The sequence below is a fragment of the Urocampus carinirostris genome, chromosome 8 (assembly GCF_059441175.1).
Source record: "Urocampus carinirostris isolate Australia breed hairy pipefish chromosome 8, RoL_Ucar_1.0, whole genome shotgun sequence".
Taxonomy (NCBI): Eukaryota; Metazoa; Chordata; class Actinopteri; order Syngnathiformes; family Syngnathidae; genus Urocampus; species Urocampus carinirostris.
Window position 1 is genome coordinate 2,919,113 of NC_142356.1, and position 27,390 is coordinate 2,946,502.

Here is a 27,390-nt window from a genome sequence, read left to right on the forward strand (position 1 = left end):
TATTTCAGACACTTATTCTGGTATGTTTCCCACGGGCGAATAAAAAAGAAGGGGCGAAAAAAACGCGGGCTGACGGGAAAGGTGAGTGTTTGTGGACGCGGCAGACAATAGTGGATATATATTCTTTCCACCCTTACCTTTGGAAATATACACTTTTTTCCTTGGATTACTTTCAACGGGACCCGGACTCTGCAGGTCTGCATCAAACCTTAAGTACCGGTATTATTTTCTGTTCATTTTGCCGGCTGTGATTTTTGGACTGTGTACTTTTATGAAGGACATTCAGTTTCAATCACGGGACTCAGTCGGGTTTGGGTTAATTTTGTGTTTGTGTTACATGTTTTAATGTGGGCGCATGCGGCTTATACACAGGTGCGGCTTGTGTAAGAACAAAATCGTTTTTCCTCTTAAAATGTGGTGGGTGCGGCTTATAATCAGGTGCGCTCTATAGTCCGGAATTTATGGTAGTTTTTATTTTTTTGGTCGGGGACATTGCTATCATACATGTTGGCGTACTAACTTCAGAAAATGCTAATTTTACATCTCCTGTCTCCGTATGAAGTCTTTGCAGTCTAAACTATATTAAACGTGAGCATTTCCACCACTTTCCATCCATCCATCCATTGTCTGCACCGCTTATCTTCAGTAGGGTCACGGGAGTGCTGGAGCCCATTCCAGCTATATTCGGGCAGGGGACACCCTGAACTGGTTGCCAGCCAGTCGCAGGGCACACAGGGACAGACAATTCAATCGCTCATTCCCACCTAGGGACAATTTGGACCGGCATGTTAACCTGAAATGCATGTTTTTGTAATGTGGGAGGAAACCCACGCAAGCACGGGGAGAACATGCAAACTCCGCACAGGAGGTTCGATCTCATGACCTCAGAACTCTGCCGCACACGCGCTAACCACTCCGCCGCCATGTTCCCCCATTTCCACCACTTTGATATATTAAAACCACAATCGTAGACAAGCTCACAGTTTTTTAAGGTATTTGGCCCCCGACACACTAACGCCACCCAGTGGCAGAAATCAAGCTCAGCGCAATTACCTTTTATCGCTAATACCAAATATGAGGGGAAAAACAATCACCTGTGGTGTCCCTTTTGTTTTCTTCCTCAGTGAACTGTCGGTAGGTGACGATGCCAAGTCCGGTTCTCTACTTGTTCCTGCCATGATGTTTGCTGGCCACCTCGCTACCTGGACTGGAAACTCTTGGACCGAGAAGGTCCAGAATGACTCACGCTGACTTTCTTCATCAATATTACAATTTTAAATTCTGCCCAGCAGGGACAGGTCGGAATCAGCACCACGGTCCTGCTGGAGACAATGGTGGAAGAGGCGGTTTCGTCCCATTTGGAGATCTCCAACGTGGGCGCCACCGCTCTCCTCTACAGCTGGCAGCAGCTCCAACTACCGCATAACTTCTCCGAACTTCAGTCCCGGTCCAGCTGCCCACATTTTTACTTCAACGTCTCCTCAGGTACTCTGCCGACATGGTCGGATTGATTAACACCAAACCACAAGAATACCGCAAGCCAAGACTAACCATGTCAGACAGAAGAAGGTACATGCATCGGTACTCTTGTGGTTTGCAGTATTTAGTGACATTTCTACAAAAGGACTCTGCTCGCACCTTGTTTTGTCACCACATGAATTGAATTTGCCTGTGTATTTTCTGTACAGCCCTTTGAGACTTCTTGTGATTAAGGGCTATGCAAATAAACATGACTGGACTGGACTACTGACTGTTGAAAGACCGCTACATTTTGCAACAGCTGCAGGCTTGTGATATGCTTTTGGGGGAGTCCAGAGAGCAGGGAATTACAATCATGGAAACGAGAGAAGATAAAAGCAGAGTTATGCGGGCATTTTAAAACTGCTGCCATGTGATCTCTAACCCTGGCCTGCATTATATCATGTGCTGCTGAATTTACTAACAGAGTTACTTCATTATTTTTGGGGAGTCCAGAGAACAGGGAATTACAATCATGTAAATCAGACACGATAAAAGCAGTTATGCCGGCATTTTAAAACTGCTGCCGTGTGATCTCTTACCCTGGCCTGCATTATTTCACGTGCTGCTGAATTTACTAACAGAGTTACATCATTATTTTGGGGGAGTCCAGAGAACAGGGAATTACAATAATCGAAACAAGAGGAAATTAAGGCATTTGTTAGCTCTTTTATGTTAGCCTAAGATAGAAATGGGCTTAGTCTGGCTATATTCCTTAAATGATAAAAACAAATCCCTTGCAATATTCTTTTTGTGAATCTAGAGAGCAGGGAATTACAATGATTGAAACACTTGCACTGATCGCCTGCGAGAGAAACGGGTGCACTCAGACTGAGGAGATCATTTCTTCCTCATGCCATGAGGCTCTTTAACTCCACCCGGGGGAGTAAAAGCCCACATTAATAATTGAAATGAGTGAACATAAAAATCATGCACCAGCTCCTCTGTGTTTGATTGAAAGATAAATGGGCAACATTATATTCCTCAAATGATAAAAAAAAAAAAATTCTTCAAAATATTCTTTTTGGGGAATCCGTAGAGCGAGGAATTATAGTCATTTAAACTAGAGAAGAAAAACATATTCATCACCACCTTCCTGTTTGCCTTAGGGAGAAATGACTGACTTGGTTTTTTTCTATCATTTATATATAGCCAACTACCTGGATATACTTTATAGGGAATCCAGAGAGCAGGGAATTACAATTATAAAAACGAGAAGCGGAAAAAAGAAAAAAACATGCATCTCAGTGTTGCCTTAAAGAGAGATGGATATTCTTCAAATGATGAAAACCAATCGCTTGTCATATTCTTTTGGGGAAATCCGGAGATCAGGGAATTACAATAATCTAAACAAGATTAGATTAAAAAAAAACATGCATCAGCACCTTTGTGTTTGCCTTAGATGATAAAAAGCTCTCGAGATATTATTTTTAAAGAATACAGTTATTAGAGTAGGGAAACCGTAGAAAGATCCAAAAGTACTGGGCCTAAGATTGAACCTTGAGGCACACCACATTGAATATCATGGGTTGTGGAGGACCATGCATCCTTACTGAGAAATGTTCTGTTCATCTCACACTGTGTGCAGGTGTGATCAATCCAGGTGAGACCCAACAGGTAGAGTTTCTCTTCAAGTCCTGCAAGCCGGGCATCGTAACCGAGCGCTGGCAGCTGAACACCCACCCGCTGCTACTGGGAGGAGCTTCCATTCAGGTCACCTTGAAGGGGGTCTCCCAGTTCCGGGACAAAACCGCCCGACAAAGGAGATTCTTACAGGTAGGAAAACACGCACAGCTGAGAACTGCAAGTTATTTAGGCATCTTGCACTTTTTCTCCACTGTTTCCTTCTCTAGCCACTCGTGTCAGGCACTTGGCTCACTGCTTTTGTTATTGTTAGCTGCTCCTGCATCGTCCTTCGGTGTCACTCACCTTCTAGAATGGTCATGCAAGTGAACTTTGCTGAGTTCCAGGCATCTTATACCTTTTTCCACTGTTTTCTTTATTAGCCACTTATGTTAGGTACTTGGCTGCAGGCTGTGGCTCACCAGTAGCTGCTATTGTTATCGTTAGCTGCTCCGTCTTCGTCCTTAAGTGTATTCGCATTCCAGCGTAGGACATGAAAGCAACAACCGATGAGTTCTACAATTGAGGCATCTTTTACTTTTTCCACTGTTTCCTTCTCTAGCCAATTGGCTCACTCCTATTGTTGTTGTTAGCGGCTCCGTTTTTAGCTAGTGTTTCAATTTACACGACCAAATCCTGTATGTGACGGTTACTAATTCTCAGGATTCAGGCATCTTCCATTTTTTTCACAATTTCCTTTTCTAGTCACTCATGTTAGCCATTTGGCAGCAGGCTATGGCTCGCCGCTAGCTGCTATTGCACCTGGTTCATTCTTCAGTGTCACTCGTCTTCCTCAGCTGGTCATGCAGGCTACTGTCGCTGAATCCCTAAGGTTCAGGCATCTTAGATCCTTTTCTCCATTGTTTCATTCTCTAGCCACTTGACCCACCATTAGCCACTTTAGCTAGCTGCTACATGTAAATAAAGCTTGCTTTGTCCTTGAATGCTTTTCGACTTCCATAGCTGAGCCCTGCATGTGATGGTCACCAAGTCCCAAAACCACTGTTTTTTTACTGTTTCCTTTTCTAGCCACTCATTTTAGCCACTTGGCTGCAGGTTGTGGCTCGCTGCTCGCCGCTATTCCTGTGGTTCAATCTTTAGTCTCATCCGTCTTCTTCAACTGGTCATGCAAGCGATTGTCACTGAATCCCATGATTCAGGCATCTTCAACTTTATTCTCCACTATTTCCACCTCTAGCCACTTGACCCACCATTAGACACTATTGCCAGCTGCTACATGTGAATATAGCTTACTTTTTCCTTGATGGCTTTTTGACTTCCACAGCTGAGCCTTGCATGTGATGGTCACCAAGTCCCAAAAGCACTGTTTTTTACTGTTTCCTTTTCTAGCCACTCATTTGAGCCACTTGACTACAGGTTGTGGTTCGCCGCTGGCCGCTATTCCTCTGGTTCAATCTTCAGTCTCACCCGTCTTCTTCAACTGGTCATGCAAGCGTTTGTCGCCGAATCCCATGATTCAGGCATCTTCAACTTTATTCTCCACTATTTCCACCTCTAGCCACTTGACCCTCCATTAGCCACTATTGCCAGCTGCTACATGTGAATATAGCTTACTTTTTCCTTGATGGCTTTTTGACTTCCACAGCAGAGCCTTGCATGTGGTGGTCGTCAAATCCCAAAACCATTGTTTTTTACTGTTTCCTTTTCTAGCCACTCATTTGAGCCACTTGGCTGCAGGTTGTGGCTGGCCGCTATTCCTCTGGTTCAATCTTCAGTCTCACCGGGCTTCCTCAACTGGTCATGCAAGCTGTTGTCGCTGAATCCCAACATTCAGGCATCTTAAACTTTTTTCCTCACTGTTTCCGCCTCTAGCCACTTGACCCATCATTAGCCACCATTGCCAGCTGCTATATCATCTTTTCACCTTCTTTTGATGACATTTCAGGTTGTTTCTCTTTTTCTACGATAAAAGAAATCCAAAATGATAAATCTCTATTTCCCGGCGCAGACAAAGCTAGAAGAGACGGCCAGACTGGAACTGTGCCGAACGATTGTTTTCGACTTGCTGCGAGGAATTCAGACTCCGGAAAGATGCAACTCTCCTGCAGAACCTAACACGGTATCCCAAAATGATAGGGGTTTTTTTTTTTCGTATTCCGCCGTACTTTATACATCTGTGTACACTATCGCCCCCTTTAGTTGCAGTACCTCAACCAGACTGAAGAGGACTTGAATAAGCTCTTGCAGGAAATGAATCCGGAGCACATTTGGGAGATCTCGGAGCCGTCAAAGCAGGTCAAATGAAAACAGGGTGGTGTGCTGCCCTCTAGTGACCGAAAAGCAGAAAATGTACAGTGGAACCTCAGTTCTCGACCATAATCCGTTCCAGAACCCTGTTAGAAAACCGATTTGTTCAAATACCGAAATAATTTATCCCATTAAAAATAATGTAAATCATTTTAATCCGTTCCAACACCCTGAATGTTTACCTTGAATGTTTAACGTGAACATAAAGCTAACCCAGGCTAATCGTACGTTCGCGTTATAGTAATCTTCCGTATGAAAGATTGCGCTAACATGAACGTGTAAAAATTAAAAAATCAGTTCGTTTACAAGTCATTTAGCACCCGGGTCTCCACAACGAGTGGTGAGCGGTTCATTGGAAAGCGGGCTGCGTCCCAACACCCTGAATGTTGGGCTCCGTACCAACACCCTGAATGTTTACCTTGAATGTTCAACGTGAACATAAAGCTAACCCATGCTAATCGTACGTTCCCGTTATCGTAATCTTCCGTACGAAAGATTACGCTAACATGAACGTGTAAAAAAAAAAAAAGGATAAAGAAAATAATTATGAATAGGATTTCTTACCTTTGTGGTGGTCAGCAGAAGGCGCAGGTGGACGGTGGGGTATTCCCTAGCAAGATCAGACATTCGCACACCTCCTTCATATTTTGCTATTATTTCTTTCATAAATGCAATAGTTGTGCGCACTACTTTTCTTTTTTCACCTGTAGCAACTTTGCCGCTTGCACTGACTTTCTTCGGAGGCATAATTAGGGGCTAAAACACCCGTACGCCGCTCAGCATGGCACCCTAGCGTACGCCCTCCCGCCTTACCGGCGTTCGAACTCTGATTTTTTTGACCGAACAGCGAAGCAAGAATTTCTCCAAATATTTGGTCGGACTTCGATTTGTTCGAACCGAGAGGCGTTCGAAAACCGAGGTTCCACTGTATCTAGTTTTCAAGTGCTATTGTCTTATTAAAGCTTACTTTTGGGGTTTTTTTGGGGGCAGGAGCATCCTCAAGAGGACGAAACGGAGTCCAAGGGCGTTTCCGCGGACAAGCCGAACGAAGACGAGCAAGATGCCAACTGGGATGAGACGCAAAGCAATTCGGAATACAAGACGTTAGTTGTTAATGAGTGAGATACATCTCAAAATTAATTTTTACAATAAAAGGGGATTGTTTGTTGTTTTGGGGAGTTAATGATGTGTTATTTAATCTTTTAAGTGCCGTGTTTCATTTAATACCTTTTTTATTCTGTTTTTCAGAGTTTTTTTAAATAGTTTTCCTGCTTTTAACTGTTAAAGTAGGCTGAAAACCATGCGTAGTTTATGGGCTAAAATATTGGAAAAAACATCCCATGAAAATGGGAAATAATGATTAAAAATGCCCTTAAAATGATAAATATATTACAAATTAAAAAAGAGAGAAATAAATCAATACATCAGGGAAAATATGCCCAAAAAAAGAGAAAAATTTGTGATTTGTCACAAAGACAAAATGTTTATAGAGTCCCCCCAAAACTACCAAAAATACGAAACTGAAAGGGGAAAAAAATATATAAGATAGAAAGAATGTTCCATAAAATTAGTTATGAAACAAGGAGTATTAATACATTTTGCGCAAAACTCAGAAATGAAAATCAATAAGGGTGAAAAAACACAAATAAAATATATGATTTAAAATATGAAATTAATCAACACTACTGAGAAAATACTCAGAAAAAATATTCAAAATTAGTCAGAAAAGCAGAGTACTTTTGACTATTTTCCCCCAAAACTTGAAACACAACTATTAAAATGCCCCAAAAAAGAAACATTATACCATAAAATTTGAGAATATAAATTAAATAATATGAACAAAATGTGCCCCAAAACAAAAAAATACAATAAAAAACGAAAGAAAAATATTAAAACAGGAACAAAAACGCACCAAAACAGTAGAGAAATCTATTAAAAAATTGAAAAAACTTTCAACAAAATATGAGCAAAATGTGCCAAAAAAAACTATAAAATAATAGAATGAAACATGAATTTTTTTAACAAAGTATGGACAAAATGTGCTCGAAAAAACAGCAAGTACAATAAAAAATGTAAGAAAACAAAAATCAAAATACGAACAAAATCTGCCAAAAAAACTGAATAATTACAATTAAAAATGGAAAACATATAAAAATGGGAAAAGGATATTCCCCATAAATCTAAGAAAATACAATTTAGAAAAATATGAAGAAAATGTGCTTGAAAAAACATAATACAATACAATAAAAAATATATATTAAAATACGGAGAAAATATGTAAAAAAATTACCATGAATAATGAAAAAAACATTAAAATAGGAACAAATCGTGCCAAAAAAACTATAAAAAAGTAGAATGAAACATGATTTTTTTTAACAAAATATGGACAAAATGTGCTTCAAAAAACAGTAGCAAGTACAATAAAAAATGTAAGAAAAAAAAATCAAAATACGAACAAAATGTGCCCAAAAAACTGAACAATTGCAATAAAAAAATAGAAAACATAAAAATTGGAAAAGGTTATTCCCCACAAACCTAAAAAAAATACAATTAAAAAAATATGAAAAAAATCAGCTTGAAAAAAAACGAATCAAATACAATGAAAATATATATTAAAATACGGAGAAAATATGCAAAAAAATACAATGGAAAAAACATTAAAATAGGAACAAAATGTGTTCAAAAAAACGGAAGAAATATAAATTTTAAAAAATATAGAAAAAAAACGAACAAGATATGAACAAAATGTTCCCCCGAAAAAAACAGAAAAACACCCCGATATTAGTCAGAAAAGCAATTCTTGTGAAATTCTAAAAAAACGCTGAGTCACGCAATCCATCCTCTCCACCTTCAATGCGGGCGCCCCGCTGACTCAGCACAAATACCCCGCCCCCCCTTTATCCCCCTCCCCGTTATTTTTCTCTTCATTCCACAATCTCGTCGTGTCGCGTGGGTGAGTCCGGGAGGGTGGGGAGGAAAGAAGCCGTGGGCGCGCCTCCACGCGTCCTATGCGGATTTCAAGCAAGAGGGACCGAGTCTGGACCCGGACCCGGTGCCGGTTTTTCCGCCCCCCCTCCCACTCCCGAGCGTGTCTGCAGGTGAGGAGGACGCCATCATCGTGAAATCATGGGAAAGGTAAATGTCGCCTTCGATCATTCCTCATGTCTCTCCTCTTTGTGACGTCATGATTTGCGCGTGCACGTCTACCTTTGCATCACGAACCGGGTGGAGCCCAGGAGGTTCGACATACGTCATACTGTAGAACCCCGGGTTACGACGTTGATTTTCACGTGAGGATGCGGGATACGGTTTTTTTTTTTCAGACTCCGATTAATGCGTGCCTCTACAACGCTTAACTGCTATTGGTCGACGTCAAAAAGACGCTAGTTTGCTATTGGTTCACTTCAGGGGCATGCTGTAATGCTCTTGGATGAACTACCTCCCACTATGCCTTCGTCTTCATTTAGCTTAGAATAGTGTGCGCTTTGTCAAGACTTGGCGAGTTCAGCGTGACAAAATACTGTATTGTTTTGTTTAGTATTTATTTGCCATACGTCACAAAACATTGATGCTAAAGGAAGAAGCCAAATGTGATAACCATGGAAACAAAGCTTGCAATTCTCGAGAAATATGAGGAAGGCACAGGTATTGATAACCTTGTTAATAGCCAGAGGGCAACAACTCAAAGAGTCAGTAGTTGGGGTCATCTTTAAATGTTGTCGGCAATGTTTTCCAAACGGGGCAGAGAGCAGCTCCTAATTTTCTGGGCCGTGTTGATGACGCAGTGAGCTTTTTCTCTCTGCTGGTGTACACCCTGTATATCACACGATGATGCCGTATGCCATGTATATTTTCAATTATAGGCCAAGTATTGGTTTGTTCTATAGACTGGGCAGAGAGTAGCCAATGATTTTGTGGACTGCGTTGATGACTCCCGGCAAGGGTCTCTTGCTTGCCGGTGTGCACCTGGCATACCACACTGTGATGCTGTAGCCATGTATAGGCGTTTCCAATTATAGGCCATGTTCTGGTTTGTACTTTAGGCCGGGAAGAGAGTACCCCCTGATTTTCTGGGCTGTGTTGATGACTCTTTGTGAGGTTGTTCTATCTGCTGCTGTGTACAACCGGCATACAACACCGTGATGCCGTATGACGCGTGTAGATGCTATCAAGTATAAGCCAGGTTCTGGTTCGTCCTTAAGACTGAGCAGGGAACAGCCCATGATTATCTGGGTTGTTTTGATGACTCTTTGTGAGGTTGTTCCACCTGCTACTGTGTACACCTGGCATACAACACCGTGATGCCGTATGACACATGTAAATGCTTTTAAGTGTAAGCCAGGTTCTGGTTTGTCCTTAAGACTGGTCAGGGAACAGCCCATGATTTTCTGGGTTGTTTTGATGACTCTTTGGGGTTTTTGTGTCTTTGGTGGTGTCCACTAAGCATACAACGCGTCACACCGTGATGAAATTTGCCACGTGAGAGTGTTTTCAGGTATAGACTCGGTTCTGGTCCCTACTCTAGACTGGGCAGAGAGCAGGCAGTGATTTCCTGGGCTGTGTTGATGACTTTCTGTTTCCAGCTCCAGCTGCTAAAGGCCTGCTCTTCGCTGACGCTGACGCCGCCGTCGCCCATCAACATGAGCGCCTCGGCGCTTCGGCGGCAGGTCAAGAACATCGTGCACAACTACTCGGAAGCCGAGATTAAGGTACTGCGGTTGCGCCTCTTAACCGCCAGGGGGAGCTGTTTGTTTTCAGGTGCATGAGACCCCTTCAAACCATTCCCGGGCGCCGCCATCTTCGTTCATGTCGGCAATAAATGCTATTTTATGAAATGTATGATGATACATTATTATTAGTAATATTCCGATTAAAGAGACCCCCCCCAAAAAGTATTTTTTTCTACTTTTGTCTTGCTGATTTTTTTTTTCAGTTTTTCTTGCCTTTTTCTTTTTTTCTTTGTTTTTTTTCTTTGTTTTTCCTAGCTTTTTAGTTATTTTTTTATTTATATTTTGTTTTTACTCCATTTTTTGTTTTCTTTTATTCTCTCATTTTTATCTTTTTCTTTGTATTCTTTTATTTGACTTATTTTTTATCCTTTTTTCTTAGTATTTGTTTTTTCCCCATTTCTTCTTTCTCTTTTTATTCTTTTTCCCCCTTCCTAGCCCTTTTCTTCCTTTTTTCTGTTTTTTTGCTGTTTTCTTTTCCCCTCCTTTTTTTCCTAACCTTTTTCTTACAATAAGTTATTTTCTTCTTTTTCCTTTTATCATTTTTATTCTTCTGTTTTGTGTTTTCTAGCTTTTTACCCATTTTTTCCGAGCTTTTTTCTTCTTTTGGTTTTTGTTGCTTTTTAGTTTTTTTTGCCTTCCTCTTTTTTACTTTTCATTTATCTCCTTTTGTTTGTTTTTTCCTGGGTTTTTACACCATTTTCACATTCTTTTATTCTCTCCTTTTATGTTTCCTTAGCCTTATTTTCCTGGTATTTCATTTTTTTTGCCCATTTTTTTCTTTCTCTTTTCATTCTCCCCTTTCCTAGCTTTTTTTCTTCCTTTTTTGGCTTCTGTTTTTTTCTATTTTTCCCTACTTTTTCCCCTTTTTTATGTTTCCTGTTTTCGTTTCTTTTCCTTTGTTTACCTTTACCCTAGCATTTTCTTACTTATTGTTCTTTTCTTCTTTTTACTTTTATCTTTTTCCTTCTTCTGTTTTGCATTTCCTAGCTTTTTACTCATTTTTCCCAGCTTTTTTCTTCTTTCTTTTTCTTGCTTTTTTCTTTCTTTTTGTATTTTATTATTTTTACATTTTCCCAGCTTTTTCCTATCTTTTCTATTTTTTCCTCTTTTTCTTCTTGTTTCCTCTTTCCTTGTTTTTTTTTTACTTCCATTGCTTTCTTCTTTTCCTCTCCTTTTTTTCTAGGTTTTCTCTTCCTTTTGTTCTTTTCGTCTTCTTTTATTTTTCTTCTATTTGGTGTTTTTTAGTTTTATTCTTCTTTTTTTTACCCTTAATTTTATTTATTATTATTTTTTTACTCCTTTTCTCCTTGTTCTTTGTTTTTTTCCTGTCATTTTAATCTTTTTTTCCTTTTTTATGGCTTTATTTTCTCCCCTTTTAAAGTCCTTTCACGCATAAAGTTACACAATAATCGGTAATATACAAATTAAATGAGCCGGCTTCCCAGGCGCGCCTCACGCACACCAGGGGGCGTTATTCCTCGCGTTCACCCCTCTTTTTCTTCTTGTTTCCTGTTTCCTTTTTTTTTTTTTACTCCACTTCCATTGCTTTCTTCTTTTCCTCTCCTTCTTTTTTCCTAACTTTTCTCTTCCTTTTGTTCTTTTCCTCTTTTACTTTTCTTCTATTTGGTGTTTTGTTTAGTTTTATTCTTTTTTTACCCTTAATTTATTTTATTATTTTTTTTACTCCTTTTCTCCCTGTTCTTTGTTTTTTCCTGTCATTTTAATTTTTTTCCCTTTTTTATGTCTTTATTTTCTCCCTTTTTAAAGTCCTTAGTTACATAATAATCGTTAATATATGGATTAAATGAGCCGGCTTCCCAGCCGCGCCTCCCGCACACCAGGGGGCACTATTTTCTCGCGTTCACCCCTCTTTTTCAGGTACGGGAGGCCACCTCCAACGACCCCTGGGGGCCGCCATCTTCGCTCATGTGGGAAATCGCCGACATGACCTTCAACCCGGTGACCTTGGCGGAGGTCATGGCAATGTTGTGGAAACGGATCAACGATCACGGAAAAAACTGGAGACACGTTTATAAGGTGAGCCACATACGGGACAGGACGGCCAATGGATCCTGAAAAACCGATTGGCTTTTAGGCCCTGACGCTGCTGGACTACCTGCTGAAGACCGGATCGGAGAGAGTGGCTCATCAGTGTCGGGAGAACGCCTTCAACATACAGGTGTGAGGACACAAAATGTCCGCCTAAACAGAACACGACCACTTTTTTCTATTGTTTCAATCTCTAGCCACTCACGTCAGCCACTCAAAGCCGCAGTTGTTGTTAGTGGATCCCGTTTCGTCCTTCGGTGTCACCCGCCTTCCAAGTCGGTCGTGCGAGGGAATGTCACTGGTTTCTTTGTTCAAGCGTCTTTTACTTTTTGCTCACTGTTTCCTTCTCTAGCCACTCGTGTCAGCCACTCAAAGCTGCGCAGCTAGCCTCAGTTGTTATTAGCGGATCCCGTTTCGTCCTTCAGTGTCATTCGGCTTTCGAGTCGGTCATGCGAGGAAATGTCACTGTGTTCCTTGTTTAGCCGTCTTTTACCTTTTTCTCCCTGTTTCCTTCTCCAGCCACTCATGTCAGCCAGTCAAAGCTGCGCAGCTAGCCGCAGTTGTTGTTAGCGGATACCGTTTCAGTGTCACTCACTTTCCGAGTCGGTCATGCGAGGGAATGTCACTGGGTTCTTTGTTCAGCCGTCTTTTACCTTTTTCTCCCTGTTTCCTTCTCCAGCCACTCATGTCAGCCACTCAAAGCTGCGCAGCTAGCCACAGTTGTTGTTAGCGGATCCCGTTTCGTCCTTCAGTGTCACTCGCCTTCCGAGTCGGTCATGCGAGGGAATGTCACTGGTTTCTTTGTTCAAGCGTCTCTTACTTTTTGCTCACTGTTTCCTTCTCCAGCCACTCATGTCAGCCACTGAAAGCTGCGCAGCTAGACAGTTATTAGCAGATCCCGCTTCGTCCTTCAGTGTCACCCGCCTTCTAAATCGGTCGTGCCAGCGAATGTCACTGGGTTCTTGTTTCAGCCATCTTTTATCTTTTTCTCACTGTTTCCTTCTCCAGCCACTCATGTCAGCCACTCAAAGCTGCGCAGCTAGCCGCAGTTGTTATTAGCGGATCCCGTTTCGTCCTTCAGTGTCATGCGTTTTCCAAGTCGGTCATGCGAGGGAATGTCACTGGGTTCTTTGCTCAGCCGTCTTTTACCATTTTCTCACTGTTTCCTTCTCCAGCCACTCATGTCAGCCAGTCAAAGCTGTGCAGCTAGCCTCAGTTGTTATTAGCGGATCCTGTTTCGTCCTTCAGTGTCACTCGCCTCCTGAGTCGGTCATACGAGGGAATGTCACTGGGTTCTTTTGTTCAGCCAGCTTTTACTTTTTTCTCACTGTTTCCTTCTCTAGCCACTCATGTTACCCACTTGGCTGTAGGCTATGGGTCTCCTTTAGCTGTTCTTATGAGCTGCTTTATGTGAATAAAGCTTGCTCTTGCTATCTTTTACCTGCCCTCTTTCCTATTTCCACTGTTTCCTTCTCTAGCCACTCATGTTATCCATCTGGCGGCAGGCTATGGCCAGTCGCTATCCTTTGCTCTGTGAAAAAGAAAGCATGGGAGAGAAAGAGATAGACACAAAGAGATTGAGAAAAAGAAAGCACGAGAGCGAAAGAGAAAGACAGTGAGAGAGAAAGGGAGAGAGAAAGAGTGAGAAAACAGGCTGAAATAGAGAAAGAGGAAGAAAGTGAAAGAAAGTGCGTAAGGGAGGGAGAAAGAGAGAGAAAGAGAGAGAGAGAAAACAGTGGAACAGATAGAGCGAAAACAGTGATAGAGAGAGCAAAAGAAAGAGAGAGAGAAAGAGAGAGGAATTAAGGAATAAAGAAAGGGAAAGAAAAATGAAGAGAGACAGACATACGCAAAAAGCTAGAGAAAAAGAAAGCGTGAGAAAGAGAGAAAGAGAAAGACAGCAAGAGAGCGAAAGGGAGAGAGAAAGAGTGAGAAAACAGGCAGAAATAGAGAAAAAGAGGAAGAAAGTGAAGGAGAGAAAGTGTGTAAGTGAGGAAGAAAGAGAGAGAGAGAAAGAGAGAGTGAGAGAAACAGAGGAGAGAGAAAACAGTGAAACGGAGAAAGAGAATGAAAGAAAAAAGGAAAGAAAGAGAGAGGGAGAGAGAGAAAGAAAGAGAGAGAGAAGGAAGGCAAAAGAAAGACGGAGAAAAAAACAGAGGAAAAAAGAGAAAGTAACAGAGAGAAAAAAATGAAGAGAGAGAATAAGAGACACAAAGATATAGAGAAAAAGGAAGCGTGAGAAAGAGCGACAGAGAAAGAGTGAGAGAACAGACTGAAATAGAGAAAGAGAGGGAGAAAGTGAAAGATAGAGCGAGTGAGAGAGAAAACAAGATAGAAATAAGAGAGAGAGTGAAAGAGAAAAAATGTGACTAGAAAATGACAAGGACCCAGCACTCATGAGCTATTTTCAGAACAGGTGTCCTGCCCCATCATAGACTTTCGGCCTTTTTCTCCGGTCAGTCTCTCGGCGATTTCCAGTACGTGGACGGAGACGGACGAGACCAGGGAGCGAACGTGCGGGAGAAATCTCGACAACTTTGGAATCTCCTCCGGGATCCCGATCGTCTTCGCCAAGAACGGACCCAAGCGCTAAAAACCAAGGAGAGAATGTCCGGAGGCGGGGCCGGAGGCGGGGCCGGCAGGCGCGGCGGGGGCGGGGCCACCTACGGAACGGGGACCGCCTTCGGGGACGACCCGCCGTCCCACCGTCCCGGCCGACGAAGCGAAAACGTCCCGGGTTCTCCGTTTTCCTGCCGCTGTCAGAGATTTTCCGCCGTTTCCTTCTCTAGCCAACCCCGTTTCGATCGGACCTGACGCGGTTTTCCGCTTGTCCCCCGGCAGCTTCGTCTTCGTCCGATCGGGACGCCTCCGACCCGGAACGAGCCGGACCTCCAAACGGCCGGGAAGAAGAGCTTCGGCGGCAGCTGGCCTCGGCCGCCGGCGCAGAACGGAACCGCCAGGTATAAAAGCTTTGTTTCCATGGTTATCATGTTTTTGCTTCTCCCTTTAGCATCTCTGCAATTTTTGCGATACTTATCAAATACATAGGGTAAAAAAATACAGATAAAGGTTTTGCTTCTATGGTTATCATGTTTTTGCTTCTCCCTTTAGCATCTCTGCAATTCTTGTGACACTTAGCCACTACTAGAGTTGAAAAATACAGATAAAGGTTTGGTTTCCATGGTTATCATGTTTTTGCTTCTCCCTTTAGCATCTCTGCAATTCTTGTGACACTTAGACAATACATAGAGTAAAAAATACAGGTAAAGGCTTGGTTTCCATGGTTATCATGTTTTTGCTTCTCCCTTTAGCATCTCTGCAATTTTTGTGACCCTTAGCCAATATACAGGGTAAAAAAATACAGATAAAGGTTTGGTTTCCATGGTTATCATGTTTTTTTTTGCTTCTCCCTTTAGCATCTCTGCAATTTTTGTGACCCTTAGCCAATATACAGGGTAAAAAAAATACAGATAAAGGTTTGGTTTCCATGGTTATCATGTTTTTGCTTCTCCCTTTAGCATCTCTGCAAGTCTTGGAACCCAAAGCGAATGAATGCAGTTTCCATGTTTGCGTCTACTCCGATCGCGTTTGCGACTTTCAATTCTGGTTTTCTTTTTCAATAGGCCAGCATGTTGGATTTATTTGACCTGGTGGGCGGGACTTCTGACAGGCCCCGCCCACTCGGGGATCCCTGGGAATTTTCCACGCTTTCCTATCGCGGCGATGCGGATCCTTGGCATTCTGTAGGTGAGGTTCTCTGCGCTTTGAGTGAGTGAGTGAGTGAGTGAGTGAGTAAAGGAAATGAGTGAGTGAGTGGTCAGTCAGACTAATGAGTGTGTGTGTGTGTGTAAGTTATCAGATGATCGGATGAATGAGTGTATGAGCGAATGATTATTTGAATGAATGTTCGAATGAATGAATAAATTCATTTTTGAAAAAATAAACAAATGATTGAACGAATGAAAAATTGGGCAAATGAATGACGCACTGAATGAATTGTTGAACAATTGAATGAATGAATGAATGAGTGTGAGTGAGTGAGTGAGTGAGTGAGTGAGTGAGTGAGTGAGTGAGTGAGTGAGTGAGTGAGTGAGTGAGTGAGTGAGTGAGTGGTCAGATTAATGAGAGTGTGTGTGTGTGTAAGTTATCGGATGGATGAGTGTATGATCGAATGATTATTTGAATGAATGTATGAATGAATGAATAAATTCATTATTGAAAAAATAAATGATTGAACGAATGAAAAATTGGGCAAATGAATGACGCACTGAATGAATTGTTGAACAATTGAATGAATGAATGAATGAGTGTGAGTGAGTGAGTGAGTGAGTGAGTGAGTGAGTGAGTGAGTGAGTGAGTGAGTGAGTGAGTGAGTGAGTGAGTGAGTGGTCAGATTAATGAGAGTGTGTGTGTGTGTAAGTTATCGGATGGATGAGTGTATGATCGAATGATTATTTGAATGAATGTATGAATGAATGAATAAATTCATTATTGAAAAAATAAATGATTGAACGAATGAAAAATTGGGCAAATGAATGACGCACTGAATGAATTGTTGAACAATTGAATGAATGAATAAATGAATGTGAGCGAGTGAGTGAGTGGTCAGATTAATGAGAGTGTGTGTGTGTGTAAGTTATAGGATGAATGAGTGTATGATCGAATGATTATTTGAATGAATGATTGAATGAATGAATAAATTCATTATTGAAAAAATAAATGATTGAACGAATGAAAAATTGGACAAATGAATGACGCACTGAATGAATTGTTGAACAATTGAATGTATGAATAAATGAGTGAGTGAGTGGTCAGTCAGATGAATGAGTGTGTGTGTATGTAAGTTATCGGATGATCGGATGAATGAGTGTATGATCGAATTATTATTTGAATGAATGTTTGAATGAATGAATGAATGAATGAATCATTGAAAAAATAAACAAATGATTGAACAAATAAAATTGAACAAATGAATTAGGGACTGAATGAATTATTGAACAATTGAATGAATGAATAAATGAGAGTGAGTGAGTCAGTGAGTTAGTTAATGAAATAGTGAGTGAGTTAAGGAAAGAGTGAGTGAGTTAGTAAAGGATAGAGTGAGTGAGTCAATTGGTCAGTGGGTGAGTTAGTAGGAGATTGACTTAGTAAAGGATTGAGTGAGTTAGTTAGTGAGTGAATGAGTGAGTGACTGAGTGAATTAGTAAAGGATCAAGTTAGTGAGTTAGGAAAGGATCGAGTAAGTGAGTGAGTGAATTAGTCAAGGATCAAGTGAGTGAATTAGTAAAGGATCAAGTTAGTGAGTTAGGAAAGGATCGAGTAAGTGAGTGAGTGAATTAGTCAAGGATCAAGTGAGTGAATTAGTAAAGGATCAAGTTAGTGAGTTAGGAAAGGATCGAGTGAGTAAGTGAGTGAGTGAGTGAGTGAGTGAGTGAGTGAGTGAGTGAGTGAGTGAGTAAAGGATCAAGTTAGTGAGTTAGGAAAGTATCAAGTGAGTGAGTGAGAGAATTAGTAAAGGATCAAGTGAGTGAGTTTGGAAAGAATCGAGTGAGCTAGTGAATTAGTGAAGGATCAAGTGAGTGAGTTTGGAAAGGAGTGAGTGAGTGAGTGAGTGAGTGAGATAGTTAAGGAATGAATGAGTGAGTGAGTTTGTTAAGCAAAGAGTGAGTTAGTAAAGGATAGAGTAAGTGAGGTGAATGAGCGAACGAGCGGTCGGTCGGTCATTTTGTCAGACGGACGATCAATGAATGAGTGTTTGATCGAATGAATGAATGATCGATTGGATGAAAGATTGAACGAATGAACGAATGAACTAACAGCTTTTACTGTCATCATACAATAGTCGGAGGGACAATAATTTATGCATTTCTTTCCATGAAACCGCAGCTGTCTCAGCCCCACCCCCGTCCTCCGACACAACCAATCCCTGGGCTGCGTGCGGCCCCGCCGTCCGTCAATTGGCTAGCCCGACAGGTACAACACGTCACTAGCTAAACTGTCCAGCACAGAATCGATTATCCCCTTATCCATTCTTCCTAGTACAGTAGACCCTGGTGTACAACACATTGCCTTACGTTTTTTTCCCACCCAAGTGTTTTAGAGGGCATTGTGGGAAGTAGTTCAGCCCATAGCAGTTTTGTATTTTCAGATGCCACGACGCTAACCAATGGCAGACCAGGATCTCATAGGGCATCGACCGATAGAGTTTTAAGTTTGAAATAAATGGATCTTGATGTTGTATAGTGGGGGAAATGCTGTAAAGTGGGGCTAACAAAACATATCAAAGACAAATCAAATCTCATAAATGCTCTTTTTGTCCCCTAGTTGGCGATGTTGCAGATTTCCACCCGAGCCCCAAACCTTTCAGACCCGAAAATCCGGCGGAATCGAACCAACGCCTCTTGGGCAGTCCGGAGATGTCGGTTGTGACCCGCCCGGCGCCCCCTGTCGGTACCCGCGTGTGCCGGACCCCCGAGGCCTTCCTGGGGCCCCTGGGGGCCTCCCTGGTCAACTTGGACACACTGATCCCCTCCAACCTACCGAGCAAGACTCACAATAACAACCCTTTCCTCTCAGGTGAGCAGTCACAAAAAAATGGAGGACTCTGAGGGTGTCCAAACCTCGGTCCGGGGGCCTTTTTACCAGCATATACTCGGAAATGACACTATGACGCTAATGAAGTATTTTAAAATATTTTTTCTCGGATTTTTTTTCTGAACCATTATTTCCCAGTTTTTAGTTTCTGGAAATAATTCCAGAATGCATTGCTTTACAAATACAAAGCAAAAACATCGACAAAAGCCAAAGAAAGGCGACATTTTAATTGAAAACAACAACAAAAATCTGGTTACATTAAAAAATGGTCGTTATTAGTGAATGAATAAAAATGAGATTGTACGTTTAAAAAAAATTTTTTAATCAGATGTGATAAACTCGTTTTAGATCAGGGGCCACATGGTAGAAGATAATCTCACGGGCTGGATGTGTAGATTAGAGAGAAAGGAAGAGGAAGTGTGAGGAAAAGAAAGAGGGAGAAAAGGACAAGGAAAAAAAGAGAAAAAATCAAGAGAGAGAGAAAGAGAAAGGAGGGAAATAAAAAAAACAAAGAAATCAAAGGAGAAAGAAAGAGAGAAAGAAAAAGAGATATATAAAGAAAAAGAGAGAGGGAGAGAGAAAGAATCAGAGGAAGAAACTGAGAGAAATGAAGTGAAAGACAGAGAAAGACAAAAGAACAAGAAAAAGAAAGAGAAAGAGAAAACGCAAGAGAGAGAGAGAGAAAGAAAAAAAACAAATCAAAGGAAAAAGAAAGAAAGTGAGAAAGAAAAAGAGACTCAGAGAGATATAAAGAAAAACAGAGAGAATGAATGAGAAACAATTACAGAAAGAAACAAAGAGAAACAAAGTGAAAGACAGAGAAAGACAAAAAACAAAAAGAAAGCAGAGAGAGAGAAAGAGCAAGAGAGAGAAAGAAAAAATACAAAGAAATCAAAGGAGAAAGAAAGACTGAGAGAGATATAAAGAAAGAGAGAGAGAGAGAGAGAAATAATCAGAGAAAAATGAAGTGAAAGACACAGAAAGAAAAAAAAGAAGAAAAAGAAAGCAGGGAGCAATAAAGAAGAGAAAGAAAAATAGACTCATAGTGATACATAAAGAAAAAGAGAAAGAAAAAATGAGAAAGAATCAGCAAAAGAAACAGAGAGAAATGAATTGAAAGACAGAAAAAGACAAAAAAAAACAGAAAAAGAAAGCAGAGAGAGAGAACCAGAGAGAGAAAGAGCAAGAGAGAGAAAGAAATGGAGAGAGACTAAGAGAGAAAGGCAGAAACGGTTAGAGAAAGAGAGACAAAGTCAGAGAAAAGCATGAACAGAAAAAGAGAAAGAGTAAAAAAGAAAGAAGTGTGTCCCTTGGGGGGGGGGGGTGTCAATGTTTGGACACTTAAAGCGTATCAGATCTGAATTTTACAATTGTAACCATTATCCCCCCAACAGGTCTGAGCACCCCGTCCCCCAGCAACCCCTTCCACGGCGAGCGCCTCACCCTCAACCAAATGCGCCCGTCCTCGACGTCCCCCCGGCCCCCCGCCGCCATTATCTCCTATAGCCCCTCGCTCCCCCACCTCCAGCAGGGGGCGCTCCTGCCCCATTCCCCCCATCCGCCCGGCCCCACCTTTGGTGTTCCATCCCAGGCCTTTAACCCCTTCCTCTGATGCTCATCTTTAGGGGGCGCGGGTCCCTAAGATCACTAAAGGAGCCCACAGAATGGTTCTCATAAAAAAAAAAAAATCATTGTGATTTACTGGGAAATTCGATATCCAAGCCATGGTGTTTTAGTGGTTGACTGAGCTTATGTGGTAATAACATTGCAATGACATTGTAATTACACGAGAAGTGTAATATTGTATAACATTGCACTGAGGGACACAGCTGAATCAAAACATGTTTACACGCCGTTTGCGAGTAATCAGATTACAAAGCAAGGGTGACGCCATGACGCAAGTATATGTCGTTTCTGTATTTGGACATGAAATAAAGGATTTTATTCATGTCACTCACCAAAAATCAACAAAGTGCTGTTGCTTGTTTTGTGCCATTGCTAGTTGTTTGGTTAAAGGTTATTCCCAGAGGCATAGACTTACACTATATATGGATGGATCAAACTTTTATTTCGACGATGTGGATGAGAGAGAGGGAGAGACAGAGAGAGAGAGAGATGATACTATAAAACTGCAAAAAGAGAGGGATGATACTATAAAACTACAAAAAGAAGAGAGAGAGAGAGAGATGATACTATAAAACTACAAAAAGGAGAGAGAGAGGGAGAGATGATACTATAAAACTACAAAAAGAAGGGAGAGATGATACTATAAAACTACAAAAAGAAGTGAGAGAGAGAGAGAGAGAGATGATACTATAAAACTACAAAAAGAAGAGCGAGAGTGGGAGAGAGAGAGATGATACTATAAATTTTATAGTATAAAACTACAAAAAGAAGAGAGAGAGAGAGATGATACTATAAAACTACAAAAAGAAGGGAGAGATGATACTATAAAACTACAAAAAGAAGTGAGAGAGAGAGAGATGATACTATAAAACTACAAAAAGAAGGGAGAGAGCGGGAGAGAGAGATGATACTATAAATTTTATAGTATAAAACTACAAAAAGAAGAGAGAGAGAGAGATATGATACTATAAAACTACAAAAGAAGAGAGATAATACTATAAACTACAAAAAGAAGAGAGATGATACTATAATACCACAAAAAGAAGGGGGAGAGAGAGATGATACTATAAAACTACAAAAAGAAGAGCGAGAGATGGTGCTATAAAACTACAGAAAGAATAGAGAGAGAGAGATGATACTATAAAACTACAAAAAGAAGAGGGAGAGAGAGAGAGATATGATACTATAAAACTACAAAAAGAAGAGAGAGAGATACTATAAAACTACAAAAAGAAGAGAGATGATACTATAAACTACAAAAAGAAGAGAGAGATGATACTATAAAACTACAAAAAGAAGAGGGAGATAGAGTGAGGATACTATAAAACTACAAAAAGAAGAGAGAGAGATAAATGAAACTATAAAACTACAAAAAGAAGAGAGAGATGATACCATAAAACTACAAAAAGAAGAGAGAGAGTGATGATACTATAAAACTACGAAAAGAAGAGAGAGAGGGGGAGAGAGAGATGATACTATGAAACTACAAAAAGAAGAGAGAGAGAGAGATCAATCGATAAAACTGTTGCATCCACTATAAACTGAGGGATACAACTGTAGACTCACACTATATATGGATGGATGCAACTTTAAATAAAACCGAAATGTCCCAGAAAAATAAGGCGTCTTTACCAAGTAAACCTTAATTTGCGTGGATCATTGGTCTCTGTACTACAAGCCCCATAGTGCTTTGCGGCATCAAAATATCCCTGATGAGGGGAAACTGCACAGTCGGGAAATGAAAGCACTAACCCAACTGAGTAGGGGTAACTTGAAAATCCGGACCACAAAGACTAGACTTGGTTAAAAACAGTCTTTTATTAACTAAATAGATTTAATGGAGCTTTTAGCAGTCGGCTAGCTGGCCAGCCTGCCGCGCTCATTGGTTTTTGTTGACTCCCGGTTATCCTGGCTGCTTACTGCATGTTTTCTGTCAGCCAGATTCCCGTTTTTGCAAATTTCTCACTAATAATCTCGTGTAATTAGATATAGTCACGTAGAACCGCTTGTTTTTGAGACGGATACGTTTGACGTTTATCAATAAAGCTCATTTCGCGTCTAAATTATGGAAATAAAAGAGAACAGAAATAAAACCGTAGAACATCAAAGTTCCGATTACAAAAATAGTCATTGAACGCACCGAGAATCCAGCGGTAAACACGGTGGTCGCTCTGCCTGGTGAGAATCGTCTCCGCCATAATAATTTATTTTATTAAGAATAGACATTGCTTTTGCGTCTAAAGTAAGATACAATCATTTAATGTCCATTTTTTGGTATGGAAGAGATCAAAATCAAAAGGCATTTGTTATTTTAAGCACTTTACGTCCATTTACGTTAATTGGCGCTAATCCTAGCACTTCCTATGACGTCATCGTAAATTTTGGTTGACATTGGTTACGGCGAATCCTCTAGTTCCTATTTCTCTGCGATTAACCAATTGAAGAAGGAGTTTTAACATTTGAGGAAGTTAAGGTGCAAGGTGTTTTTTATTTTATATTACGCGTATTTCCTCTTTCGAACCCAGAGCCACACATCCCCTTAAAATTGGGGGGAAGAAATAAGGAAACACAACACTTTGTGACACTCATATCATAGTTTTAAGCAATCCCCGGGCCTTAGTCTGACGTCATCGTAAATCTTGATTGGCACTGCCAATCGCCAATCCAGTTCTCCTCGTTCTCTGAATTGTACCAATCCGATTAAGAGTTTGATTGTTTACGGAAGTGACAGCATAACGGGTTTGCGACGTACACGCGAACGCCAAAACTCACGTAAAACTGCCTCTTTTCTGAATAAAAACAACAACTTGATCCACTGAATGAAAAAGTTCAAAATGATGGGTTTATTGTGAGCACGTCGAAGTAAACAGAGACTCTCCAGACAACATGAAGCCGGCAAAGCGACCTCGCAGCGTCCGAAATGAAGCTGATGCAGAAAATGAAGGACGGATGGAGAACTGCGATGTCGTGGACGTGGTGAGTGAAAAACACAAAACAAAACAAAACTTAGCCGATGTGATCATTCCATCGTGCGGCTTTCAATTCAAACTCATCCTGTGTTGGACACGTTACTTTAAAAAGGTATCGTTACTCGTTACTTCTTCCACCAAATTACTCACTGAAATACTCTAAAGTAAAAGTAACTAGTTTTCAGGGAAAGTAACTAAAATCGAAGTTGATTTATGTCCAATACTTGACATATTCTGAGCAGTTTAATCAATCTAACTCCCACAACTTGAGACAACCGGTCAAGTAGATATAGCCTACTGTACTTAAAGACTTTTGTTCAGTCAACCGTAAAACAATATTAAGTAAGTTTCACACTTACAACCTGTAGTCAGACAACTGCTCGAGGAGACAAATGCAGTGGTTAGCGCATGTGCGGCACAGTTTATGTCATGGGAACCTCCTGCATGGGTTCAAATCCAACTCCAGACTTCCTGTGCGGAGTTTGTATGTTCTCCCCGTGCTTGCGTGGGTTTCCTCCGGGCACTCCGGTTTCCTCCCACATTCCAAAAACATGCATTTCAGGTGAATTGGCTGGTTCAAATTGTCCCTAGGTGTGAATGAGCGAGTCAGTTGTCTGTCCCTGTGTGCCCTGCGATTGGCTGGCAACCAGTTCAGGGTGTCCCCTGCCCACTGCCCAATGATTGCTGGGATGGGCTCCAGCACCCCCGCGACCCTCCTGAGGATAAGCGGTGTAGCTAATGAGATGAGATGAGACTGCAGTAAAAAAATCAATAAATCAAACTCTCACAACCTGAGACACTGGTCAAGTAGAAATAGACAACTGCACTTCATATATGTTCTTCACTATGAAAGTCAACAGTAAAACAATATAAAGTGACGATCCAAACCCTCTTTTTATGCGATGACAGGAAAAGTAAACACTCGTCCATGCCAATGCGGTGCTTTTGATCGTCAGTCACGGTAACGACGATACAAATAATAAGTTAGATTACCCCGTTAAAGAAACAATAATGCTGTTATGTAATTGCGTTAAATATAACAGCGTCATTCCCTGCACTGTCACCAAGTATGAAACTGGTCGAAAAGGTGTTAGAAATACTTCAAGGTGCTGTCCAAAAGATGTGTTTATTCATGTTTGTGGGAGGAACACTACAAGTTCTGTGTCAAATTGAAAAAAAGGTCTTTTATGATCCCCTTAAGTCTTTATTTGGTGAAAGAGTGAAAGTTGAATGACATTTTTAAGATGTTGAAAAGACATTAAGATGACACCATGGGTTACTTCCAAAAGACGGCTTTATTTTACAGTAATCTTGCAAGAAACGCAAAAACATGATGACTATGGAAACGAAGCTCACCGTTATCAAGAAATCTGAAGATGACATTTGCATCCGTACATTAATCTCCCATGTCAACCCATCCCACGTTCACTGTGCCTCAGAGTATCATCATGCCCATGTACAACGCCTCCTGCTGGTTGGATGAATGTCTGCAAGCCATCGTGGAGCAAGACTTCACCGGCAAAATGGAACTCTCTGTTTTTGATGACGCCAGCACTGTATGGTTTTTTTTTTTTATATGTTCGACGAATAGAATCTCGACTACCGTATTTTCCGCACTATAAGGTGCACCGGGTTATGAAATGAAATGAAATGAAATGAAATGATCTGCATTTCTATAGCGCTTTTCAAGTCAATGACTTCCCAAAGCGCTTTACAGTGTGCTTCACATTTCCCTATAGCGGCCATGTAAGGCGCTAACCTGCTTATTGGGGATATTAGGGGTTCAGTGTCTTACCCAAGGACACTTCGATATGTAACACAGAGGAGCCGGGATTCGAACTGGGATCCCTTGATCCCAAGACGAGCGCTCTACCTCCTGAGCTACTGCCGCCCCTAGGGTTATAAGGCGTACCCCCAAAAAATAGTTTTTGGTCCTATATTTTCCATACATAAGGCGCACTGTATTATAAGGCGCATGGTCAGCGTTTGAAAAAAATAAAGGCTTTTAGGTGCACCTTATAGTGCGGAAAATACGGTACTTCTTAATACTGGAGGTATGTATGTTGAGTGTACTTTCATTGGTGGACTAGGACGACTCCAGAAAAGTGATAGATGCTTGGAGGGAGAAGTTGGAAGGACGGGGTCTCTCTGTGGTGATCGGTGGACACAATTCCCAGCAACCACGAGGAGGTGGGTGAACATTTTCACATTTTTGTAGCGAATACGGCTGGTAAATAAATAATCCTAAGAAACAATTTTCTGACCAATTGAATGAAAGAGCTGAGTTTCTTCTTTTCAAAACCGGTCTGGCCTTTTTTAGAACACCACAAACCTTTTTAGATCCTGATGTCAGGAAAACGGATGAAAAACCTTCTTTAGGTATTCTGAAGGGTGGCTACACACACTTTAGGTGAATTCTTTTTACAGTTTTTGATCGTTCAACGTACCGTAAATCCCGGACTATAAGCGCTACTTTTTTCCCAAACTTTCAACCCTGCGGCTTATTAAGTGATGCGGCGCTCGAGTACAAAAGGTCTATATGAAAAAGTTTCTTACCGACACTGAGGAAGACGACTTGGATGGCTTCGGTTCTAAGGAGAAAGATGAGGACGGTTTACCGTGATTTTTACAAGTATGGTATGTTTTTTTTACCAGACCAGTTCACTGTGTTGCGAGCGTGTTGCTACCATTAACTGCCCTGTCGCAGGCACTGTTTAGGATGAAAGTTATATTATTATTATTATTAAAGCTTTGAAAACTCTCTCGGTTTACCGTCTTTCTTTGTAAATATGTGTAACCCATGTATAATATTTATTTGCAACTGTATATTTTTGTAATGTATTTATTTGTATTTATATTATATATTACCGTAAATTCCGGACTATAGAGCACACCTGATTATGAGCCGCACCCACCACATTTTAAGAGGAAAACCGATTTTCTACATACACAAGCCGCACCTGTATATAAGCCGCGTGCGCCCACATTTAAACATGTAACACGGACACAAAATGAACCCAAACCCGACTTCAAGTTCTGCGGTTGAAACTAAATGTCCTTCATTAAAGTCCACAGTCCGAAAATCACAGCCGGCAAAATGAACGGAAAATGATACCGGTACTTAAGGTTTGATGCAGACCTGCAGAGTCCGGGTCCCGTTGAAAGTAATCCAAGGAAAAAAGTGTATATTTCCAAAGGTAAGGGTGGGAAAAATATATCAGATGAACACATTTACTCACGCAACTCCTTTTTCTTGAACCAGCTTTTCTACCCCCTCTTCTTTCCTTGTCTGTCCCTCACCTTTAGCGGTCCCCGCTTAAACTCGGCACCCCGCGTTTGTTCCGCCCCTCATTTTTCGTTCATCCGTGCGAAACATATCAGAATAAGTGTCTAAAATAAATACATTACAAAAATATACAGTTGCAAATACATATTATACATGGGTTACACATATTTACAAAGAAAGACGGTACACCGAGAGAGTTTTCAAAGCTTTAATAATAATAATATAGCTTTGACAGGGCAGTTAATGGTAGCAACACTCGAGCGCCGCTAGCGGCCGTTAGAAAAATGACATAAATTGGTCGCATCACTGAATAAGCCGCAGGGTTGAAAGTTAGGGGAAAAAAGTAGCGGCTTATAGTCCGGAATTTACGGTATATATATTAGACACGTATTCTGATATATTTTGCACGGGCAAATGAAAAAGGAGGGGCGGAACAGACGCGGGGTGATGGGAAGTGGGGACCGGTAAAGGTGAGGAACAAACAGACCTGTTTGTGGACGCAGTGGACAATAGTGGATGTATATTTTTCCCACCCTTACCTTTAGAAATATACACTTTTTTCCTTGGATTACCTTCAATGGGACCCGGACTCTGCAGGTCTGCATCAAACCTCAAGTACCGGTATCATTTTCCGTTCATTTTGCCGGCTGTGATTTTTGGACTGTGTACTTTAATGAAGGACATTTAGTTTCAATCGCGGGACTTAAAGTCGGGTTTGGGTTAATTT

The 27,390-nt window shown here is 41.1% G+C and overlaps 3 protein-coding genes across 8 annotated transcripts in view; all 3 read left to right on the top strand.

Annotated features, from left to right (window-relative positions):
* mycbpap (mycbp associated protein) overlaps positions 1-6,582 on the top strand; it is a 52,165-nt gene extending 45,583 nt beyond the window's left edge. For all 4 annotated transcript variants that reach the window (XM_088341336.1, XM_088341334.1, XM_088341333.1 and 1 more), the window contains exons 9-14: positions 1,125-1,230; positions 1,293-1,485; positions 3,107-3,294; positions 5,111-5,221; positions 5,302-5,397; positions 6,400-6,582. In XM_088341336.1, the coding sequence (XP_088197462.1) occupies positions 1,125-1,230; positions 1,293-1,485; positions 3,107-3,294; positions 5,111-5,221; positions 5,302-5,397; positions 6,400-6,531 (826 nt within the window). In that variant the 3' untranslated portion in view covers positions 6,532-6,582. The remainder of the gene's footprint in view (positions 1-1,124; positions 1,231-1,292; positions 1,486-3,106; positions 3,295-5,110; positions 5,222-5,301; positions 5,398-6,399) is intronic.
* Positions 6,583-8,293: 1,711 nt separating this feature from the next.
* On the top strand, positions 8,294-20,760 carry LOC148360495 (epsin-3-like). Its single transcript, XM_088342903.1, has 10 exons — positions 8,294-8,544; positions 9,993-10,118; positions 12,018-12,176; positions 12,235-12,318; positions 14,649-14,946; positions 15,030-15,151; positions 15,812-15,935; positions 18,075-18,161; positions 18,513-18,764; positions 20,177-20,760. Exons 1-10 carry the CDS (start codon positions 8,536-8,538, stop codon positions 20,392-20,394), a joined length of 1,479 nt encoding a protein of 492 aa, XP_088199029.1. The 5' UTR covers positions 8,294-8,535; the 3' UTR covers positions 20,395-20,760.
* Positions 20,761-22,566: 1,806 nt separating this feature from the next.
* Positions 22,567-27,390, top strand: part of qtgal (queuosine-tRNA galactosyltransferase) — a 35,200-nt gene continuing 30,376 nt past the window's right edge. For 2 of the 3 annotated variants that reach the window (XM_088341341.1, XM_088341339.1), the window contains exons 1-3: positions 23,143-23,384; positions 24,817-24,933; positions 25,468-25,567. In XM_088341341.1, the coding sequence (XP_088197467.1) occupies positions 23,295-23,384; positions 24,817-24,933; positions 25,468-25,567 (307 nt within the window). In that variant the 5' untranslated portion in view covers positions 23,143-23,294. Of the gene's footprint in view, positions 22,587-23,142; positions 23,385-24,816; positions 24,934-25,467; positions 25,568-27,390 lie in introns of those variants that run through there. The other variant, XM_088341340.1, reaches the window with a different exon arrangement.

What these genes read in the sequence shown, in the direction of transcription:
- LOC148360495 (XM_088342903.1), top strand. An exon ending in ACTCGGAAGCCGAGATTAAG is followed by an intron (nt 10,119 to 12,017) that starts GTACTGCGGTTG and finishes CCTCTTTTTCAG; the next exon opens with GTACGGGAGGCCACCTCCAA. An exon ending in TAACAACCCTTTCCTCTCAG is followed by an intron (nt 18,765 to 20,176) that starts GTGAGCAGTCAC and finishes TCCCCCCAACAG; the next exon opens with GTCTGAGCACCCCGTCCCCC.